This window comes from Centroberyx gerrardi, chromosome 3 (assembly GCF_048128805.1).
Source record: "Centroberyx gerrardi isolate f3 chromosome 3, fCenGer3.hap1.cur.20231027, whole genome shotgun sequence".
Lineage (NCBI taxonomy): Eukaryota > Metazoa > Chordata > Actinopteri > Beryciformes > Berycidae > Centroberyx > Centroberyx gerrardi.
In genome coordinates, this window is record NC_135999.1 from 31,906,043 (window position 1) to 31,926,565 (window position 20,523).

General features: G+C 40.8%; 1 protein-coding gene across 1 annotated transcript in view; it reads right to left on the reverse strand.

Moving 5' to 3' along the window:
* LOC144538508 (deoxycytidylate deaminase-like) overlaps nt 1-10,743 on the reverse strand; it is a 28,313-nt gene extending 17,570 nt beyond the window's left edge. Inside the window, exons 1-2 of the mRNA XM_078282745.1 lie at nt 10,642-10,743; nt 5,174-5,300 (exon numbers count right to left, since the gene is read on the reverse strand). Coding sequence (XP_078138871.1) covers nt 5,174-5,300; nt 10,642-10,692 — 178 coding nt within the window. The 5' untranslated portion in view covers nt 10,693-10,743. The remainder of the gene's footprint in view (nt 1-5,173; nt 5,301-10,641) is intronic.
* Between the last annotated feature and the right edge of the window lie 9,780 nt (nt 10,744-20,523).

Sequence of the window (20,523 nt, forward strand, 5' to 3'; positions counted from 1 at the left end):
AGATGTTGTAACTTACTAGGCTACTAGTAATGTTCCATATCGACTGTATGTGTGAATGATACCAGAACATTGATGGCACAAGCACTGTCCGTGTATTTTTGGTCATTCTATTTTCTTTTCACAAACAGAAATTAAAAAATGAAAAACGAATGGTGATTTGATTTTCATTTAAAAATCCACAACTAAAAAACGGAAATAGAAGGTAGTCTATTTTTCATTTTCCTGGTCAGAAACGGCAGAATCAACATTTATAAAGGACTTGATTTTCCTTTTCTTCTTTGTAAAACAGACAATAAAAAAGAATAAATAAAGAAAACAATCAGTAAGCCCGTTTTGGGTCTGAGAGAAGCCGCTGCTGTGCGTCTTTCAGCAGAGAGAGAGAGAGAGAGAGAGAGAGAGAGAGAGAGAGAGAGAGAGAGAGGAGCAGGAGGGTCCGTGTATTTTTTGGTCATTCCATTTTCTTCTCAGAAACAGAAATTAAAAAATGAAAAACGAATGGTGATTTGATTTTCATTTCAAAATCCACAAATGAAAAACAGAAATAGGCTACTAGGCATTTTTCGTTTTCCTGGTCAGAAACAGGACATGAAGGACATGATTTTCCCTTTATCCTTTGTAAAACAGAAAATAAAACAGTAAGAAAACAAAAACGGCCCGGAAAAAGACCCTTTCGGGACTGTGCGTCTTTCAGCACCATCGGCTGGGAGAGCGGAAAGGAGAGAGACAGAGAGGGAGCAAAAATTGCTGTACAAATATTGTTATTATCATTACTAGTAGTAGTGGTTGTAGCAGTAGTAGTAGTAGTTGTAGTAGTAGTAGAGGTACAACATAAGGAAAGAATGGTATTGTTTGACAAACATAACTGACTCATACTTTGAGTTGTATTCATTTAACTTCACAGTAAAATATTGAACAGTTTCGTACAGTATATTTTTCATATTGTTATAATGTTATGTTTATACTAGGGGTGTCACGATTTCGATTCTAAATTGAAAATCGATCGAATTGAGCGTTCGATTTCGACCTTCGAAATCACAAGCAGGTTCACGATTCTCCCAGTATTTTTTTTTCTCTCCACCCCTGCCTACTTGCACGTGTCTGAAGAAAAAAAACAACATTTCAATGACGACACACCGTAGCTGCTAGAGAGCGCCCGTTCTATATTTCACTATAGTGCCCAAGAGCGCCCGTCATTTTTAAATCGTTTAAAATGTACCAAAAACTGAAAATCAAGTTATCAGCTTTGTTTTATATATACTTCAAGTTGTGACTAAGCGTCACGCTTTTAAAACCTTCTGGAAGCTGTCAGATTGTGCTGTGAGACAGAACCTGACCCGCCGTATGTAGTGGAAAGTTACGAAGACATTGTGAGTTGAAGTCTTTTGATCGAAATCGCTTGTTCTTGCTCGATAAAACAAGACACAAGATCACCTTCACTAAACAGCGGGAGCTACCTGCTCTCACTGCCGGAGACGGGCGCTGTTTTCCGGGAGGCAGTGCGCCGAAGAGTCGGTAGGAGGACTGGCCAGGTCGCCGTGACATAAGACCAATGATCTGTTGATCTTTACAAATCAAGACTCGATAGTCTAACAATGGCATAGCCGTCAGTGCTGAAAAAAAAAAATGTTTAAATTGAAAATCGAATCGAATCGTGACCTTAAAATCGAAAGTCAAATCGAATCGTGGATTTGGAGAATCGTGACACCCCTAGTTTATACATACTTGTATTTCCATATATTTATAGCACATTTTTCATATTTAGATTTACATTTGTTGAACGTTTCAGCAGCTTATGTTTATATACTGTATATATACACAATATATATTAGTCTATATTCTATTTTTGTGCTATATTCTGTTTTTTCTTTAGTATATCCTATCACTTTTGCTGCTACAATGGCAGAGTTGGGAGAGTTGGAATTCTGATACAGTCATTGGTACAGTCATTTACTTAAAGACTGGGAGAAGTAGGGCCCTATAATGTCCACAATGCAGTTAATCTTGTGTAGTCACACCTCTGTCTTGTGTGTGTTTGAAAACACTCCCCGGAAACTGCACCTCTGGTTTGTTTTTCTGCGCGGGTAGAAACAAGTTTCCTTTGTTAGTGTAGCTACGCTATGATAAAAATTGATGAAAACTTCGACTTAAGACTACCTTCAGTTTTGTCAGAAGTATGCTCTTGACATCAAATTGAGTTGATGAGGCCTTTATGGCTTCTTAGCTTGAAGACAACAGGGAAAAGCAGGGATGTAATGGTGTGCTTACCAACAGGCTGAAGTAGGACAATACACAGGTGAGCACCAGCGCCATGCTCTGCACTAGCGCAATGTTATTGGTTTGAAGTATGACGACAGCCCACAGCGTCTCCACCCTTTTCTAACCAACTGTTCTGCTTGAATTTCTGGTGTGGTGAGGTGTGGCTACGCGAGATTATGATGCGGTAAACACTGACTGAATTGCAGAATTTATGTTTAACAACTAAATTCTAACATAAACGTGGAATCCTGTGGAAATGTAAAATTTTGGCCAAACTGCTTCAAAGGTAGTTTATTTTCCATCACTGTGCAAACAGAAACTTGTGTGGCAACACTAGGCCTACATAATGACTCAAGTGTACTGACGTGCATATAGATGAGTCTGCATGCATACAGATGAACAGAGGAGAGGAAAATGACAAAGCAAAGAAACAAAATGACTCCAGCAAGAAAGTTGAGGAACGCAGCACTTACTCCAAAATTTTGTGTACAGCAATTCCCAAATGATTTCTATGAACTGTTCTGCAGATTTTGTTAACACACTGTTGACTGGAAACGCGAAGACACTTGACGAACTTAACGATCAAAGATCAAAGATCCACCTGAAGAATAACATTGTGCAGAGACCGTCATTCCATTAAAGGAAATGAAAAACAGTGTCCTTTCCTCTTTAAGTACTGCAAACAACCTGCCAGCAACCGGCAAAAATGGACAATCGGAGGAGATTCTGCGATCTCCACGAACACCGCGCTGTTACCGCATTTACCATAAAATGCTGTGAGAGAGAACGGTCTTGCCGTGAACACAGCGAACACCGGGCACACTGCAGAAACCATACATTTGCCTAAAATGTGCTATGCCTAGGCCTCACTTGAACTGACCCCGTATTAGTCTCACTCCTCCCTAAGGCCCTTGGTTTGGTATGGGCGGGAGTCCCGTCCCTTCAGGTCACTAACCCAACCTTAGCTCCTGTAGGTCTAGAAGCCAGGAAGGGATATTCCCTGAGTTCCCCCAAGAGAGAAGGTTAGTAGTTTTTTCTTTTTACTAGATTTATGACCTAACTGTAACTAGCGTTTGTTTTAGCCAGCCAAGTTTAAACAGGCCTCCCTGGCGAGAGCTATGAATCACCCATTAGCTGTCAGCAGGCAAGTCCTGGGTTGTCTTTCAGAGCTCTTATTAAAGCAAATACACTACAAAAATCTCACACTCTCCCGTTATTGAGACACTAAAGAATTTCCCATTTTCCGGTTGAGTCTAAAGTCCCTTTCACACACGCAGCCTGTTCCGTCAATGTGACGGCATGCTGTCATGTGTGAACAGCAGCCAGTGTGGAAATACCAGTATATCAGTTCTGCCAATTTCCCAGCTCAAGATGTTGTAACTTACTAGGCTACTAGTAATGTTCCATATCGACTGTATGTGTGAATGATACCAGAACATTGATGGCACAAGCACTGTCCGTGTATTTTTGGTCATTCTATTTTCTTTTCACAAACAGAAATTAAAAAATGAAAAACGAATGGTGATTTGATTTTCATTTAAAAATCCACAACTAAAAAACGGAAATAGAAGGTAGTCTATTTTTCATTTTCCTGGTCAGAAACGGCAGAATCAACATTTATAAAGGACTTGATTTTCCTTTTCTTCTTTGTAAAACAGACAATAAAAAAGAATAAATAAAGAAAACAATCAGTAAGCCCGTTTTGGGTCTGAGAGAAGCCGCTGCTGTGCGTCTTTCAGCAGAGAGAGAGAGAGAGAGAGAGAGAGAGAGAGAGAGAGAGAGAGAGAGAGAGAGAGAGAGAGGAGCAGGAGGGTCCGTGTATTTTTTGGTCATTCCATTTTCTTCTCAGAAACAGAAATTAAAAAATGAAAAACGAATGGTGATTTGATTTTCATTTCAAAATCCACAAATGAAAAACAGAAATAGGCTACTAGGCATTTTTCGTTTTCCTGGTCAGAAACAGGACATGAAGGACATGATTTTCCCTTTATCCTTTGTAAAACAGAAAATAAAACAGTAAGAAAACAAAAACGGCCCGGAAAAAGACCCTTTCGGGACTGTGCGTCTTTCAGCACCATCGGCTGGGAGAGCGGAAAGGAGAGAGACAGAGAGGGAGCAATTCAGTAAACTATTAAGGAAAGTAAGTAAACTTTATTTCTGAAAATATGTTCAAAGACCATTTTACTAATCCATATTCCTGTCTGGAACAACTTCCTATTCCTTAGTGCTATAAGACTAGGATATAATAAATTCTTATATCCACTGCTGGAGCTTTTGCAGCGCTCAGCAGAGGGAGGGGGACTGTGTGTGTGCCCAGCCTGTGTATGAGACAGAGCTTCAGGAGAAAGCAAGGAGCATAAAACATTGTGCTTTTTTCCACGCATGAAAAAACACAACCGAGCCCGACCCGACCCCAAATTATTTATTTAGAAACCAGCCCTACCTGGCCAATACCCGACATACAGCCTCGGGTGCTGTCGGGCTTGGCTCGGGTAGCAGACCTCTAACTCTGACATTGAAAATTAATGGAAAATCAAAGCGGTTTTGGCAAAGGTTTTTCATTTTATTTATTTAGTAGGTGCCCGGCCAAACTCACGTTCCGCCCGGCTTGGATGAGGAGTTACAACATTTACATTTTATTACTAAGTGAATAAAATAATAATGGTAGGGGAAACACTGCTAATAATTACATAAAAACACAAAACCTGATTCCAGAAAAAATAAAACCGAATAAAAGAAACTGAGAAAAAATAATAAGGGATTTGAGAAAAAACAAAACAGATTTTATAGGATAAGAGTCTGAGTATTCTGAATTGATGCTGAATGTTCTCATGTAGGCTATGTGAAAGAGCAAAGAGTGTGTGTGTGTGTGTGTGTGTGTGTGTGTGTGTGTGTGTGTGTGTGTGTGTGATCTCACCATAAGGGTACTTTTTGTCCAGCCATTCTCCATCTCGGGACCATGGCAGCTGGTCACAGCCATCGGGCATACAGTTGTGACCAATACCAACAATCTTGTTCTCCTGGTTCACTATACAGGCTCCTACCTACAGAGAGGGAGAGAGATGTGATAGTTTAGTCCAGGGGTCGGCAACCTTAGGCACGCGTGCCACCATTGGCACGTGGTAGCTTAACCAATGGCACACTAGCAATAAGTGTGCAAGAGAGTTTTTTGGAAATGTTGAAGTGCCCTCTCATCCGCATGCCAAATTACCTCTTTCACAGCCATTGGCAGTTGCGCGGCCTGTTATTTACGGTAGTTTGATTGATTTTTTATCCCCACCCGCATTCCACGAAGACCCGCCCTACTCTGCCTCTGATTGGCTAGTACTCGCTGCCTTCTTGGCAGAATGCGGGTGTGAAAAAAAATAACGCTGTCGGAGCGGGCTCGGTAGGCGATGGCAGGTGCACCTGCTGGATAATCTACCGGAGACGTTTAGCTGTCTCAGGAACATTGCACTGGCTTTGCTGACGGTCTTTGGATCAACGTATCTCTGTGAGCAGATATTTTCGCACATGAAGAGCGTGCTCAGCCCCTCCCGCAGTCGTTTGACAACTGACCACTCCGAAGCTTGTGTGCAACTTAAAGTGACTAAGTACGACCCCCAGGTAATGGAGCTCAGCAAAGGAAAGCAGGGCCAGGGATCACATTGACTGGTAGGCATCTGTTTATTTGTAGCACACATGGCTTTGCATAACGGAGCTCTTTGTCCCGGTCTCTTTTTTCATCTCAGATGTGGATGCTTTCATAAGGATAAGCCATTGGAACATTTTGTAAATGAGGGAATGCCATTGAAAACAGTATGCTGAAATGGGAACTGTGCATATAATTCGTAACCACAGGGGGTAAAAAAAAACAACTATTAGTTAATAGTTGCTGATGAACAAGATTGGTGGAAGGTTGGTAGGGTTAATGATTTCAACTCAGATATGGATGTTTTCATAAGGATGGCAGCCTTCTTGTATAGTGCTCTCATATATAATTACAATGTCCTGATTATGGGAGAAAAACCTTAATGTTGATAAGGCACACTGATTAACAAGAATATTTAAAAACGGCACTTCATATCAAAAAGGTTGCCGACCCCTGGCCTATGCAATAAATTGTAGCGCGAGTAAATAGGTTTACATATAGTCACCATATCGTCACAGTAATGTGGGAATAAGAACGCACATATCGGACCTAATCCTGTGATCTATCAACATGCTGTTATGGCTCATAATATATAGCGGTGCGCAATGGCTGTGCATTACGATGCAATGGCTGCTTTGGCGCCGTTAGAGGATGTTGCCAATGCAATACTAAGGAGAGAACGAGTCTGATTTCCTGGCCCATGATCATGATCAGCGTTTATGTCCAAACCCGGCAGAAGGACCAAGGACCCGGTGAAGAACAGCTGAGTTCAGAACTCTTACATCGTGTGATTGATCAGTGGTGAACAAGTACGTCAGAAAAGTCACCACTGCCTTGCTCTGTGCAGGTAAACAGTCTAGCCAACTTGTACCAAGATCTCTATGTGCACTTACTGTTTTGGTCTTTTGAATTCAATTTTTTACAACAAACTGTGTTTATCACAGCAAAGAAGGCACAAAGGGTGTCCAGGGTGGGCCATGCGATATATTTTTGTATGAAAAATCAGTGGAGTTGACTTCACTGGGTGTAAGCATTCCCACTGCTTTGATGAGATATAGCACAAAAGTTGACATTCTCCGAGTGAAAATATTCCCACTATTTTAATGAGAAATGGCAGAAAAGTTTACTTTCTCTGGGTGGAAGTATTCCCACTACTATGATTTTATCGAGTGAAAGGATGATATAAACATTGGACAGCAATGCTGTTTTGTTTTCCTGATCATTCACCTCTGTTGGTTCGTAGTTTCCCTACATGTATGACTAGTTTCTGGCAGGCAGCTGTCAGAGTGTGGCCATTAGAAAGACAGTCAACATTCCCTGCACTTTACTTCAAACAAAATAAAAAAATGTTAACATCCTAATCTGTGGTATTTTTTTGCAGTCATGTGTCCAAACATTTTTTGCAAATTAGTTCGAAGTGCCTTTTCTGACCAAGTTCAGTAAACAAAAGTGTATTTGTCTTGAGGGTAGCTTTACTGCAGTTCAACTTTTTCAATGTGTAGTAGCTGGAAGCTTGTAAAACTAGACTTTCAAAGTAGCTTCAGCAACATCCACATAGGAAAACACCAGGCGAACACCAACTACTGAGCCCCGATTTTTGAAGGCAAGAGAGGAGGCAATTGCCTATGGAAGTTGAGAAGTGACATAATTCAAATGAAATCATGAAATAGAACTGCAATTTCAATTCCCATATATGACAGCATAATATGCGACAAAATTAAAATTAAAATGAAATAATCCAAATTTCATTTTTATTTATATGTTCGAAAAAGCATTATTACTGCCAAAATGAAAATGAAAATTCCATTGACAATTAATTTTCCATGCACTCCAAAGCATAACCGTGCCATATTTAAAATGAAATTGAAGTTGAGAAGTGACATAATTCAAATGAAATCATGAAATAGAATTGCAATATCAATTCCCATATATGACAGCATAATATGCGACAAAATGAAAATGAAAAAATCCAGATTTCATTTTCATTTACATGTTCGAAAAATAATTATTACTGCCAAAATGGAAATGAAAATGCAAACTGTCAAACTCACTCATCAAAACCAGTGGGTGGGATCATCTGATTGGTTGAATGTTGTAGAACCGCCCATCAGACCAGATCAGTCCGCTGCTTGCAACCAAGAACTACTCTAACTCATATGCCAAGATGCTGCAAAGCTACGCCGAGTTCCAGCAGGAGACAGCTTGTTTAATTCAGGAGGCTTTACAGCATTCTTCTTCTTCACCATCCACACCAAACCCTAACACATCGATAACATCTTGATTTGTACAAGGTTACCATGAAAAGAACCTGCAACTTCATCCTACTTATAATTAGGGGTTAAATTGGGCCGGAACAATCTGGAGCGGCACCCTCGGTTTGAGCAAAAAAAAGTTTTACCTATTGTCTGCCAGGCTTTCCCCTAAAATCATTTTGTCGCATATTATGCTGTCATATATGGGAATTAAAATTGCAATTCTATTTCATGATTTCATTTGAATTATGTCACTTCTCAACTTCCATACATAATGGTTTTTACCTGGATTCACCTTGTCAGTACACTTCATGAAAAGAGCAAGTGTTCCTAACGTTCTGTACATTCAGTGTGTATTGGTCTAATCATACTACACAAACACACACAAACCACAAGACCACAGCAAGGAACCAATGGAGAATTTTTGTGTCAGTCTAAATACCTTTTCAAAGAAATTTGTTAGTATTTGAGCTTCAACGATTCATTGATGTAATTGTCAATTATGTAAATTCAGGAATTTTGCATATTCATTGTCAATGGAAGGTTTTATTTTTGAAAAAAATGAACACCTACCAAATTTAAAATCAACCTGAGCATTAGTTTTGACCTTGCGTGTGTATGTTTCAGTGTCAGTATTTGAAAATGTGTTAATATTGTAGTCGCTGACTAAACTAAACAAATGAATAATGCACACACTTAAGGTTTTTCATCTACCATTTCTGTGTACACAAGGGCAAACAAACTCAATTAAATTAGTTTGCATTGCGATTGAAAACTCAGCTTTGTATTAGCTTATCTGTAGGCCAGCAAAGTATATCAATAAATACAGCAGGACAGTGTAGTGTGCAGTGTGCAGTCATGGTTTGCAATGGTATGAAAAAAAATTGAGGTTGCTAACGGACTTACTTAATAGATTTATTTATTTGGCAAATGAGCCAAATACCAACATTTTAGAAAGGTCATGCCAATATTACTATGCCTTGAACGTCACCATAAGTTGTAACAATTAGTTAACTTGACTCCACTGATTTGATGCTCACTGCCAAAATAATCACTTGTGGCCAGCAGATGTCACGGCGTTCAACATGGTCTCAGTGAAAATATACTTCTATATAGTGGAACTATGAATATATATATATATTTTTTAGGGTTTTTTAGGTTTTTAGGGTTACAGACAAGGCGGGGTGTTAAGGCAGTCATCTATGCTTGTCAAGCACTACAGGACACTGTGAGTGTCTTGTAGTAGGCTACATTTTAATTGACCAAATATAAAAGGGAATTTAAATGAAAAAAAAATAAATAAATAAAATTTGAGCATAGCCTACCTGTAACAGCATTGACAAGCCTAGTTAGCTCCTGGTTTACGAGTTGTAATGTTCTGAATGTGTTGCTTCATCCGAAAGAACAGTAGTAAAGCAATAATGGTGCCAAGCCCGACACAGTCCCATCTTTAAAAAACGTAAGCCCATGTTAGAGTGCTGGATTCAGCATTTTGCGCATGTCAGGAACTTTTATTCTGATTACATATGTTGGAGCATGTTCGCACACCTTATGCGATCATTTTATTTAGCGCTCATGTGACCACTTGCGGGGGAATCCTCAATCAGAATGATTTCATTCAGAAAGAAAAAATATGGCTCATGTAACCGCAGCTAGTGTCAGGTCAGACATACAAAGGACACCTGTTTGAAATGCAACAGCTGTGTGTATGATTTGCTCACACAAACCTCCAAAGGTGTATAGTTTGGTGCGGAGAAATAACATGATTTAGGAGACGAATGCATTATGTAAACGCACATTCCAAGCATCCATGAAGGAAGGAGTAGACTGAATTCACTATCACTGTTAAAGTATCTGACATAGATCGACCTCCATCAGTCTCCAGTAGAAATTGCAATAATATCTGCAGAATTTATCTCTGACACAAATCTCTGACACAGTCTCACCGCAACCCTCCATCCCTTTGAGCTACAGTGGCTGCAAGTGACATAAACAATATAGTCACATTTTTACAACAGAGAGGAGTAAACCAGCTAATTAGAGCAGAGATCAAACAGAAACGTGTAGTGAAGAGGTAATATGTTAAATGTTAAATACTGGAGTAATAATACTGCTTTGTCATTTGCTTTTTTTGGCTGGAGAATGAGACTTTTTCCCACCCTGACAAGAAGAAAAGTATGGGTGAAATACTGAATCCTTGTAATTTTTTTGTATGAAAATGGTAAAATTTGAAGATACTGAATATCAACATAAAATATCTGCTATCGGCAGCTTCAATCCAAACATATTAGTCTCGATAGCAATCCAAATCCCATAGTTTGTATGCGAGAGCCAGTAAGAGAGGAAAAGTTGATATGCGCAGTGTGTGTGGTAAGATAAGTGTGTGTGTGTTTAAGTACTATATATACTGTATATACAGTATATATATCATTGTATTCGCTTTGGCAACACAGGAATGTACTTGTCATGTCAATAAAGCAAGTTGAAACTGAAATTATATACCTGTGAGCTCGGATCCCTGCTCCTCTGAGCCGACAGGAAGGCCACAGCCATAAAATACTCGGGCTGTTCCAGGTAGTCCTCTCTCCCCCTAGTTATACCATGAGAGAGAGAGAGAGAGAGAGAGAGAGAGAGAAAAGACATGGTTGAACGTTTCATCTAGCAGCAGCCATGCACCACCATCCTGCCAATGTCAGAAAGAGCGAAAAGGAGATTAGCACTTTAATAGAGTCAGACATATCTAATGCAGAACAGTTGGTCCAGATTCTGATGCCAGTCAAAGTGACTACTTGCGTTATGTTGGATGAGAGCAGCACAACACTCTGTCATAGCCCCGTTACACATACTGCTTCTGCTAGCCACTCAGGAGAACACCTAGGTGATCCTCCATTCGTTAGGGATATGAAAGAAGCCATTTACCAAGAACTACTAAAAAGCTCCATTCATAATAGCTGAATGTGACAATGTTGTATTTGGTGTGTGTGTGTGTGTGTGTGTGTGTGTGTTGGTAGACGCTAAGCTGACTAGAGCTGCGTAGAGCACTTTGCTTTGTGAATGCTACATTGTGATGTAGTGTAGACCAGCGTTTCTCAACATGGGGTCCGGGGACCACCAGGGGTCCTTGAGGGGGTTCCAGGGGGTCCCCAGCAAATTGATAAATTGTTAAACTTCATCATTATTTCATTTACAAGAAGTTAAAACAATTAGAGAATGTATAAGAATGACTGTTTTGATCATAGTTTCACTGTTATCTCTCTACCTACAATACAGATAGTTATGGAATTCTGGACAAAATCATATCTAACAATACAACAATTCTCAGATTTGGGTCTGAGAGAGAAAATCTCATCAAATGGGGGTCTGTGGCCCTAATGTGTACTAAATTAGGGGTCGTTGATATGAAAAAGGTTGAGAATCACTGGTGTAGACTATTAAACAGAATGGTGTCAAAAGATTGATCATAATGAAATTTTAAAAGTTCTAATTTGGCCCACTGCATTTTATTTGTTGTACCCTGAAAGAACACGATGAGGCTGGAGCTGGACACTTGACTGGTCTGAGTTCATTTGCCTTACATGTCTCCTATGGTAATTTTAAGACGTCTCAGCCCAGCCCACTTTGAGCTTTCTGAACCTACACACCTACTATTTCCGGATGCTGAACTTCATGTTTCCAAACTGAATCAAGATGAAGGATAAGGACCACAGAGTAGGCCTACACCCATAAATATACAACAGCTTTGCCACTTCTGCCTTCTTGAAACTAAGATAGGCCTACAACTGTCACTTTAATTCTGCTTACGTACCCTACACACCGCGTAAAACATGATTAAAGACCTAGAAAAAAGAATAAGGAAGAAGCGCTTCTTGGATCTGAGGTAGAACACGGCAAAAACGGCAGACGATGTCTGGTAAACTTCAGACATCGTCATGGCTAAAAGACAGTTGAATTTGCTGTCCATATGTTCGCTGTGTGGACTATTTTTGGAAAATTAGACAAGGTAAGCATGTTTTTTTTTTGTTTGTAAACGTGTTACAGTTCTCTGCTGGGACAATAACATCTAAATTCATATTTGCATAGATGAAAACAGAACTTATTTGGAGTGCGGACCTGTAAGTCCCACAGTTAAATATGTGGGCAATTGCGCATGTTATGAGCAAGTGTGAGTGTTCAGAAATAATTGGTAATATAATTGGTTGATGTGAAGGGCTGTAAGCCCCACATCAATGTGAGCATTTCAAAACCAGCGTGGTCCAGCTGAGTGTCGCATTTAGGTCTACTTCTAGCTGCATGGCATGACCATGACACGTTTTACTGCTGTCATTTCATTATTTGCTGACATTGTTTCCTACGTTCAAAATAGATATGCAAGTATTTGTGTTGAATATTAATGCGTAACTACTCGAGACAGAATTTGTCTGGTAAATGGTTGAAGCAGGGGCGCCGGATTCATTTCAGAAGTGCGGGGGCCAAAAAGTGTGTATGTGTGTGTGTGTGTGTGTGGCGGTATCATATATCTTAAGAGAGAGAGAAATGACTTTTCAGTTGCCTCTCCGCCGTCGTCCAGTTCAGCACCGCGGACAGCGCCGAGCCACAGCGCCGCTGTGTCGCTGTCCCAGCGGCGTACTGAAACAGATGAAAGGGAACCTGTTGCAGAGAAACCCTCAGAGGCGTTTTGCTTATGCAAAGAAATAAATCTATTTAAACAAGATATTTGCTTGCCACAAAACAATTCTGTGAACTGACAAGGAATTAAATTAATACATTTTGTTAGTGAAATATCCTTCAAAAAGTGAAAACTAATGGCTTTCTACTGTATTATGATTTTTCTTATGTTACGTTGAAAAATCATTGTGCCCCCCGAGAAAATTTAATGCCCGTCCACGAATTTGTTTCTCCCGCCGGGTCTGCTTAGAAATAAAGTCGCAGCAGCACGTCAGCTGGTCCTCTCTCATAAAGAAGATGGTGAAGAAAGAAAAAGATTCAGGTAACGTATTTAACAACGAACTTTATCTTTGAAAATACAAGCAAACAGAAATAGCTCCGTTTATTTCCTAACTGTGCTGGCATGAAACCTCAACACTTGGCTCCCTTTACTCACAGGGATTACGAATATTACATTAGTTAACAACACAATATTGAAAAGAAAAAGTAGCCTAACAGCATTTGTAGAAGTTCAAAGTGCCACTCGAACTGGGGCATATCACCAACGCTGAACTGTTAAGTAGGCCTAATAAAGTTAATTCATCTTCCCCTCACTTTGCCGAAGTAAACCTCCCTTCGCTCACTGGCAAAGCAGAAGCTGCGGAGCACTTTTTGGAGGTCCAGGCCATCGGTCAAATCTTTGTGGATGTGGAGGAAGAGGAGGTGATTTAGGCGTCGCTCGGACATTGTTGAGCGAAGGTAGGTTTTCAACCGACGGAGGCTGGAGAAGCTCCGCTCAGCTGTCGCATTTGACATGGGCACCGTCAAAAACAGCCGAAGAAGCCTGTCGACTTCACTAAAGAGGGATTGTGCCCCGTCCCTGTGCTGCCAGCATGTCCGCAATTGTGGCCACCTTCGTCACCCTGATGGGTCTTTCAGCGGAACTGTTGTGTGCCTGCAAAACTACTGGAAAAATTGAGGGGATTTATTTGAGGGGATACAGTGATTCGCGACTTAAAAAGAAGGTGGGAGGAGGTAAAAGTGGATGGGTGGGGGTGGGCAATGGCCCCTTGGCCCCCCTACTTCCGGCACCGGTGGGTTGAAGCCATTGCAGTTTCCTTGGTGTGTTTATGTATGATTAGGATGTCTCACAGCCAAGTATGCGGGCATTTTTATGTTGTGCACAGCGAAGTTATGTCTTTAGTCCACTAGCCTACTTGAAGGGCAGGTTTGTAAAAATCCAACGTTTTGGACAATATTATGTAGCCTATACAATAATCAAATATTGTTATAGGTCCCCAGTAGTCGGAGCTCTAAGGTCATATAGTCGGTCATTTAGTAATGTTTAGGCTGTTAGGTCTACAGTATGGCTGTACTGAGCACCACCGTGCCTCCAATGCCCTTGTTGTCTTGATATGTTCTGGAACCTTTTCCCTCCACACCGACTCGCGGGAACACCGACCCCTTGGTGTTCCGGGACCTCATCATTTACATATTAAGCACTGGGGATATTGCTTGCCAGTCACGTAGATACATATGAGAAAAAATAAAGGCATGAATTCCCCAAAGAAAAAAACACGGCACTCCGTCTGCAGGTACAAAAATGTAAAAGCCTTCTTTATAATGGCTACATATTTAAAACAGCGACTAATGCGTATCGACCAAGGACAGCCACGTACCGTTTCACGTACGTGGCTTAAACAATCCAGGATAATAGACCCTTTTCACAGCAGCTATTTTGACGTGTCATAACAGGGTAAACAGGTGTAACTAATAACATTAATGATGGTTCCATTCCATTTAGGTGTTCCAGTGCCATGGCCCTGGTATTGTGCATGCTGGCTCATTGGAATGGCACTGGAACAACTAAATGGAATGGAACCATATTAGTTACACCTGTGTTTACCTGCTATGACACATCAAAATGGCTCCTGTGAAAAGGGTCCATTGGACGCGTGCCATATATCGAATTATTTGATCAATTGAGCTCAGGCTTTGTGTTTCACGAACGTGGATTAGGATTTGATTAGTCAATCCCGCATTACTTCATCTCGGATAACTGCGCACTCCCGCTCTGCTACAAAGGGGAGATGAATCACACGCCAAAAACAGCATCACACTCCTAATATGGACACGAGGCGAGGCGAGGATACCTCTGCAGGATGACGTAACATATTGAAATGGACCAAAGCAACACCTTTTATTGAATTCTCATAATGTAACCTGTATAATGCTTTGATTTTTTTTGTGGTTTCAGTTTACCAAATCACATTTTTGTCACCGGAAGAAAAAACAATATTATCCAGAAAATCCAACACTGCCAGAGTGGCTAAACTGACGGGAGGAAGGAGGCAGAGAATATAAATATATAAGAAGACTTTTATTTACTAAAGAGCGTGGCTAATTTAATTATGGTCAATTTTAAAGTGGTTGTAAGCCCATAATATTTGGACTCTTGTGCTATCTAATAATGTCACCAAACTGAAATATTAAATAGTAGGCTATATTATTTTTAATTATTTCCCCGGGCATCTGGCAGTGGCAAGAAAAGGACCTGTAACAAGTGAAAATCAAATATAAAAATATATTTTAAACAGGTAGCCTCTTTATTGTAATTCTACACTTTCAACCAGGTAATGTGCAAGTAAGTGGACATTATGCTTTACATCAGTTACTATTGCTCTCAATATTGTCTGAACGTTATGAGACACTGTACATTTATGCTGTGGATATAAATTAATTAATTGCTATCTATTAATTGCTACAGGTAAATAATTCACTCACGACTAAATCGATAGCGTTCATAAAGATAATTATTTGCGTGCGCTAAAGGATCAATCTGTACAAACACATTTCCTTCTAAATGCTCCTTATAATGACAGCTCCAGAACCGCTCGTATAAACGCTGCATTCATTTGCTGTTGGGTGTGTGTGATTTCTGGCTTATATATGTTCATACTATCCAGCTAATTTAAGCTTAAACCTGGGTTTTTGCAGGTTTGGGCTTAAGGCTCTGTTGCCCTGGTAACAAGTGCTTCGTGAAACGGAAAATCCTGGGTTTATGCCAAATTGTCAACAAATTTATCCGGTTAACCGAGTTAGCCACGTAACCTACGTGAAACGGGGCCCCACTCTGGCATCACAATGGCCTCACAAAGCAATGGGCGTGGAATCCCAAATGCTATGAGGAAGAAAGGAAAAAATGCATATAAATATGCACTAAAGAAGTCAGTCTATAACCATAATTAAAAAGAAAACAAGAAACATGATTGTTTATTTTGTCTATGTGGGCTGTGTTTGTGTGCTCCTTAGCACTTTGACTCTGACGAAGGCCAGTTCTTGGTCCATAGCCATTATAATAAAGGCTTTTTACATTTTTGTACCTGCAGACGGAGTGCCGTGGTTTTTCTTTGGGGAATTCATGCCTTTATTTTTGTCTCATATGTATCTACGTGACTGGCAATGAATATCCCTAATATTTTCTTCATGATTAAAGACCTTTTACGAATCGTTAGAAGCCAGCCTTGAAATCGGCACATAGCCTATCATGAATAAAAATTTTTTTTTTTTATAATTGGTTCACCTGGTCCTACAATCTCCTTCCACCAAAATAACGTTACACAGTTGTGGGCAGTAACGTTGGTGAGCAGCGTGAACTAATTCTAAAAGTTGAGATTTTATTGAAATGAGTGCTTCTTTGTGGACTATATCTATGCCGAATCAGAGAGTGGTTCCTGACAATTCGGACAACGTCTGGAGTTATACCGTTTTACCTTTTACCACATTAGATAGCTACAAGATAGACAACTGCATGTATCGGGGCTAGTCTATGTCAAACTACCTACTTTTCAGGCCACTGAAAGCTTCCCACTGTTATATGCTATGTAGCCTAAGTATTTTCCCTAGTTGGTCATCCGAATGTAATTTTAAGAAAGACATTTTTAAACGTAGGCTATGCCATGTCACCCTAGTGTCGTGTAGCCTACATCACCTTAAATGTTATTTCGACTAGGTTCGTTTTTTGAATACATCAAGCTACTTTTACTGTTAGGATGCCCCTGAGCTAAGAGAAAAGAGAACAGATGAGTGGCAGAAAACACGTTACCCGCTTCCTCTTGGATGAGCTGGCATCGGCAGGTTATCTCGTTCCATCTTGCAGAATAAGCCAAATCGCAGAGTTAACCGATACAGTGTTGGCAGCAGCAGAAAACTACAACAAACACAACGGCACGTCCACACTCAGGCACAACCAGGAGGAAATCTTCCGCGCTGGAGGCTGTCATGAGGTTAATATAACATAGCCTGTTCAACTAGTTTCCAAATTAACTGGTGACGGTAACTTGAATGCGTCAGTGGTTACTCGGAGCGCACACCCCTACTATAAAGAAGCAGCCCAAGAGGAAGAAAAAAGATATATATAAAATATATATACATTTTTTATTTCAGAGTGCAAGATGATTAAACAGTCACTGCATTGAAATTTACCTATTCATTATCCTGTTGGTGCAGTCACGCAAGGAGGCACCTCCAATTCTTGCCAAATGCGCTACCTGAGGATATGAATATCACAATTACTAAAAAGCAACAACAGGACAATAGCCGTGAAATTAAGGACAATATCGGTATGGTGATAAACCTAGATTAAATCTATTGTGTAAAATCTGTAAAAGTCTTGGGCCACCTGAGAAAATTAGGTTGAAAGCTACTGTATCTGTGTATCTAACTTAAGTCTTTATTTGCTTGAAAAACGCTATGTAACATTAGAATAAATGCAAATAAAGATTAATACTACGGAAAACAAGTTTTCCAAAAATATAGATATCATACAGTACTGTAGGTTTCCACTTTGGCAGTTCCTACCAACTTTCTCCTATATTCCCTGTCTTCCTCAAGACAGGGAACAGACTGCTGTGCCTTGTCAACACCAACATTCCTCCCAGGTGTCAGGCTCCTCATTCACTTCCATTCAGTTTGGAGACCTAGCCTAAATATCATACTTCTTAAGTATAAACAAACTACTCCTGTGTAGCTTTCAATAAAACAGACAATTCTGAGTCAAAGGTATGCACCTGTTTTGGCATTTGATATGTCATTACAGATTTATAACCTTTGAAAAATAAAAGCAGATCCGGTAAATTTGTTGTATGTTTGAGTGTGCTGTGTATCTTTGCCTTGCACGTAATGTTTCAGGGGTGATTACCCATGGTTACATGCAGAGTGCGAATTATACAATGACAATCGGGGGGGTCAACTTTTTCTCCAGGGCGTAAAGGGAACCCAGTACAGCGCAGGCGCGTGCTTCAGTAAACTGGAGTCTTACAATCCTTACAGCGTCTTGCTTGTTTAATGTAATGTCTGCAGTCTGTAGATGATGATAAATCAAATCCATTACACCAGCTCATGGGGCACGTACCACACAACAACTTTTGTAGTCAGGGGTCACCAACAAAGTATTCTCTACATAATTGGCAGGGGGGCTGGGGGTCCTCCCCCAGAAGAAAAATAGTAATTTAAAACAAATTTCCTGCATTTCTACACCACCTAACCTCTTGGATTAAGTCAAGAAACAGCAACCCTGTATAATGTTAACCAAAAATGTTAAATTATGTTATATTACTAGATTTCAGCATTGAGGTGCTTACATTCATGACTTTGCATATGCATACTAACCTAAAAACCTATTATGGAATCGCGAGAAAGTTTCAGAGCGACAGACACAGAGCGTCCCGTAACCATAGTAACTCACTCTCACTCCTGCCTGCGTGGCGCGAGAGGAGAGGGAGAGACGCAGAAGAGCCGCTGACTGAGATTACTCTGAGCAGCATGCATGGGAATAAATTAGGCCTACAATATAATAGATTTGTGTATATTTCTTCTCGCTTTCCCCCATGGTCTGAATAACTCTCTGCTGCACGGTGCTGCTCTGTCTCGTCTCGTGCGCTGTCAGTGTCTCTTTTCGCGCCGCGACGTTATCAGTGATGAATTTGTTTTTCACTGCGTGAGAAAATGGACTTGTGGCGTGAGAGCATGTGCAAGTGTCAATTGCGTGAGTCTCACGGTCAATGCGTGAGAGTTGGCAGCCCTGGCGTCTCCATTGGCTTGCGCGACGCACGCGAGCATAGACTTTAAAGCCTTGTTTGAGTGAGGCAGGCAGACGAGACGTTCAACTAACGTCAAGGTTAAGAAATGGTATGGTCCACTTTAGGGGTGTCTGAAATCGTATTACAAGATTCTTCTAGGCATGAATATGGGAAATATATTGTAATATTTACGATTACAAGTAAGAAGGATATATAAATATTTCGACCCCCCCGACCTGTTGTTTTTACCTCTTTTGGGGGGGTCCAAGTCTTAATTAGGGGGGTCAGACCCCCCCAATCCCCCCCGTAATTAATGCGGCCTTGTTGGAAGAAAGAGTCTAAGCATTCTGTGAAATGTTGACAGTTGGTCAAACTACACCTCAAGTGAGAAATGATTCCTTTATTGAATATTTGAAAATGGCAGCATTAAGACTAGCCTTGCCTAGTACAGCTGGCCCCAGCAAAAAGTATTGTTTTGAAAAAAAGGAGAAAAAAAAACTTGTGTACACACACACACAAGAGAAAAATTCACTAACTTTATACCTCGCATAGAAAAACAAAACTGCCTCGCCAGCCTGTTTTTGTAATATTACCTGTATGCGGTCCGTATTCACAATGCTAACCAAATGACGTGCTTACTCCATGTAATTGCAGCTTAGTCTACATTGTGCATTCACACTTGGTTCTACATGGACCGCATACAAACTGTTGACTCAGTGACATTAATCATTCAGCGTCCAGCAAAAACAAGTACCTTTGGTACAGAAAAATATATTGCACAGAATAACACTGCTGTATAGTTTGTTAATACTTCAGAAATATGATATTTAGACTTAGTCCTCAAAATGAATGGAAGTGACTGAGGAGCCTGACACCTGGGAGGAATGGTGGTGTAGACAGCGGACAAAAGGGACAGCAGTGGTCGCTAGAGTATTTGTAGATGACCTTAGATAGAGGCAAGACTGCTGAATTTTTAATTTCTAAAAATGTGAAATATCCCTTGAAAGTTATTAAAAAAAAAAAAAAAAAAAGCCTTTTCTGCTATGAATACAAACAGAAAAACTACTTACTGGCCATATCCATCGGGAACAAGGTTCCCTCTCTGGCCTCGTGCTCTCGGTTTCGTGCTCTGGCCTGGCTCCCTCCTGGTCTCTCTGGGTTTGTTGCTGTCACCTGGCTCCCTCCTGGTCTCTCTGGGTTTGTTGCTGTCACCTGGCTCCCTCCTGGTCTCTCTGGGTTTGTTGCTGTCACCTGGCTCCCTCCTGGTTTCTCTGGGTTTGTTGCTGTCACCTGGCTCCCTCCTGGTTTCTCTGGGTTTGTTGCTGTCACCTGGCTCCCTCCTCATCTCTCTGGGTTTGTTGCTGTCACCTGGCTCCCTCCTCATCTCTCTGGGTTTGTTGCTGTCACCTGGCTCCCTCCTCATCTCTCTGGGTTTGTTGCAGTGGCCTGGCTCCCTCCTCATCTCTCTGGGTTTGTTGCTGTCACCTGGCTCCCTCCTCATCTCTCTGGGTTTGTTGCTGTCACCTGGCTCCCTCCTGGTTTCTCTGGGTTTGTTGCTGTCACCTGGCTCCCTCCTCATCTCTCTGGGTTTGTTGCTGTTGCCTGGCTCCCTGCTCATCTCTCTGGGTTTGTTGCAGTGGCCTGGCTCCCTCCTCATCTC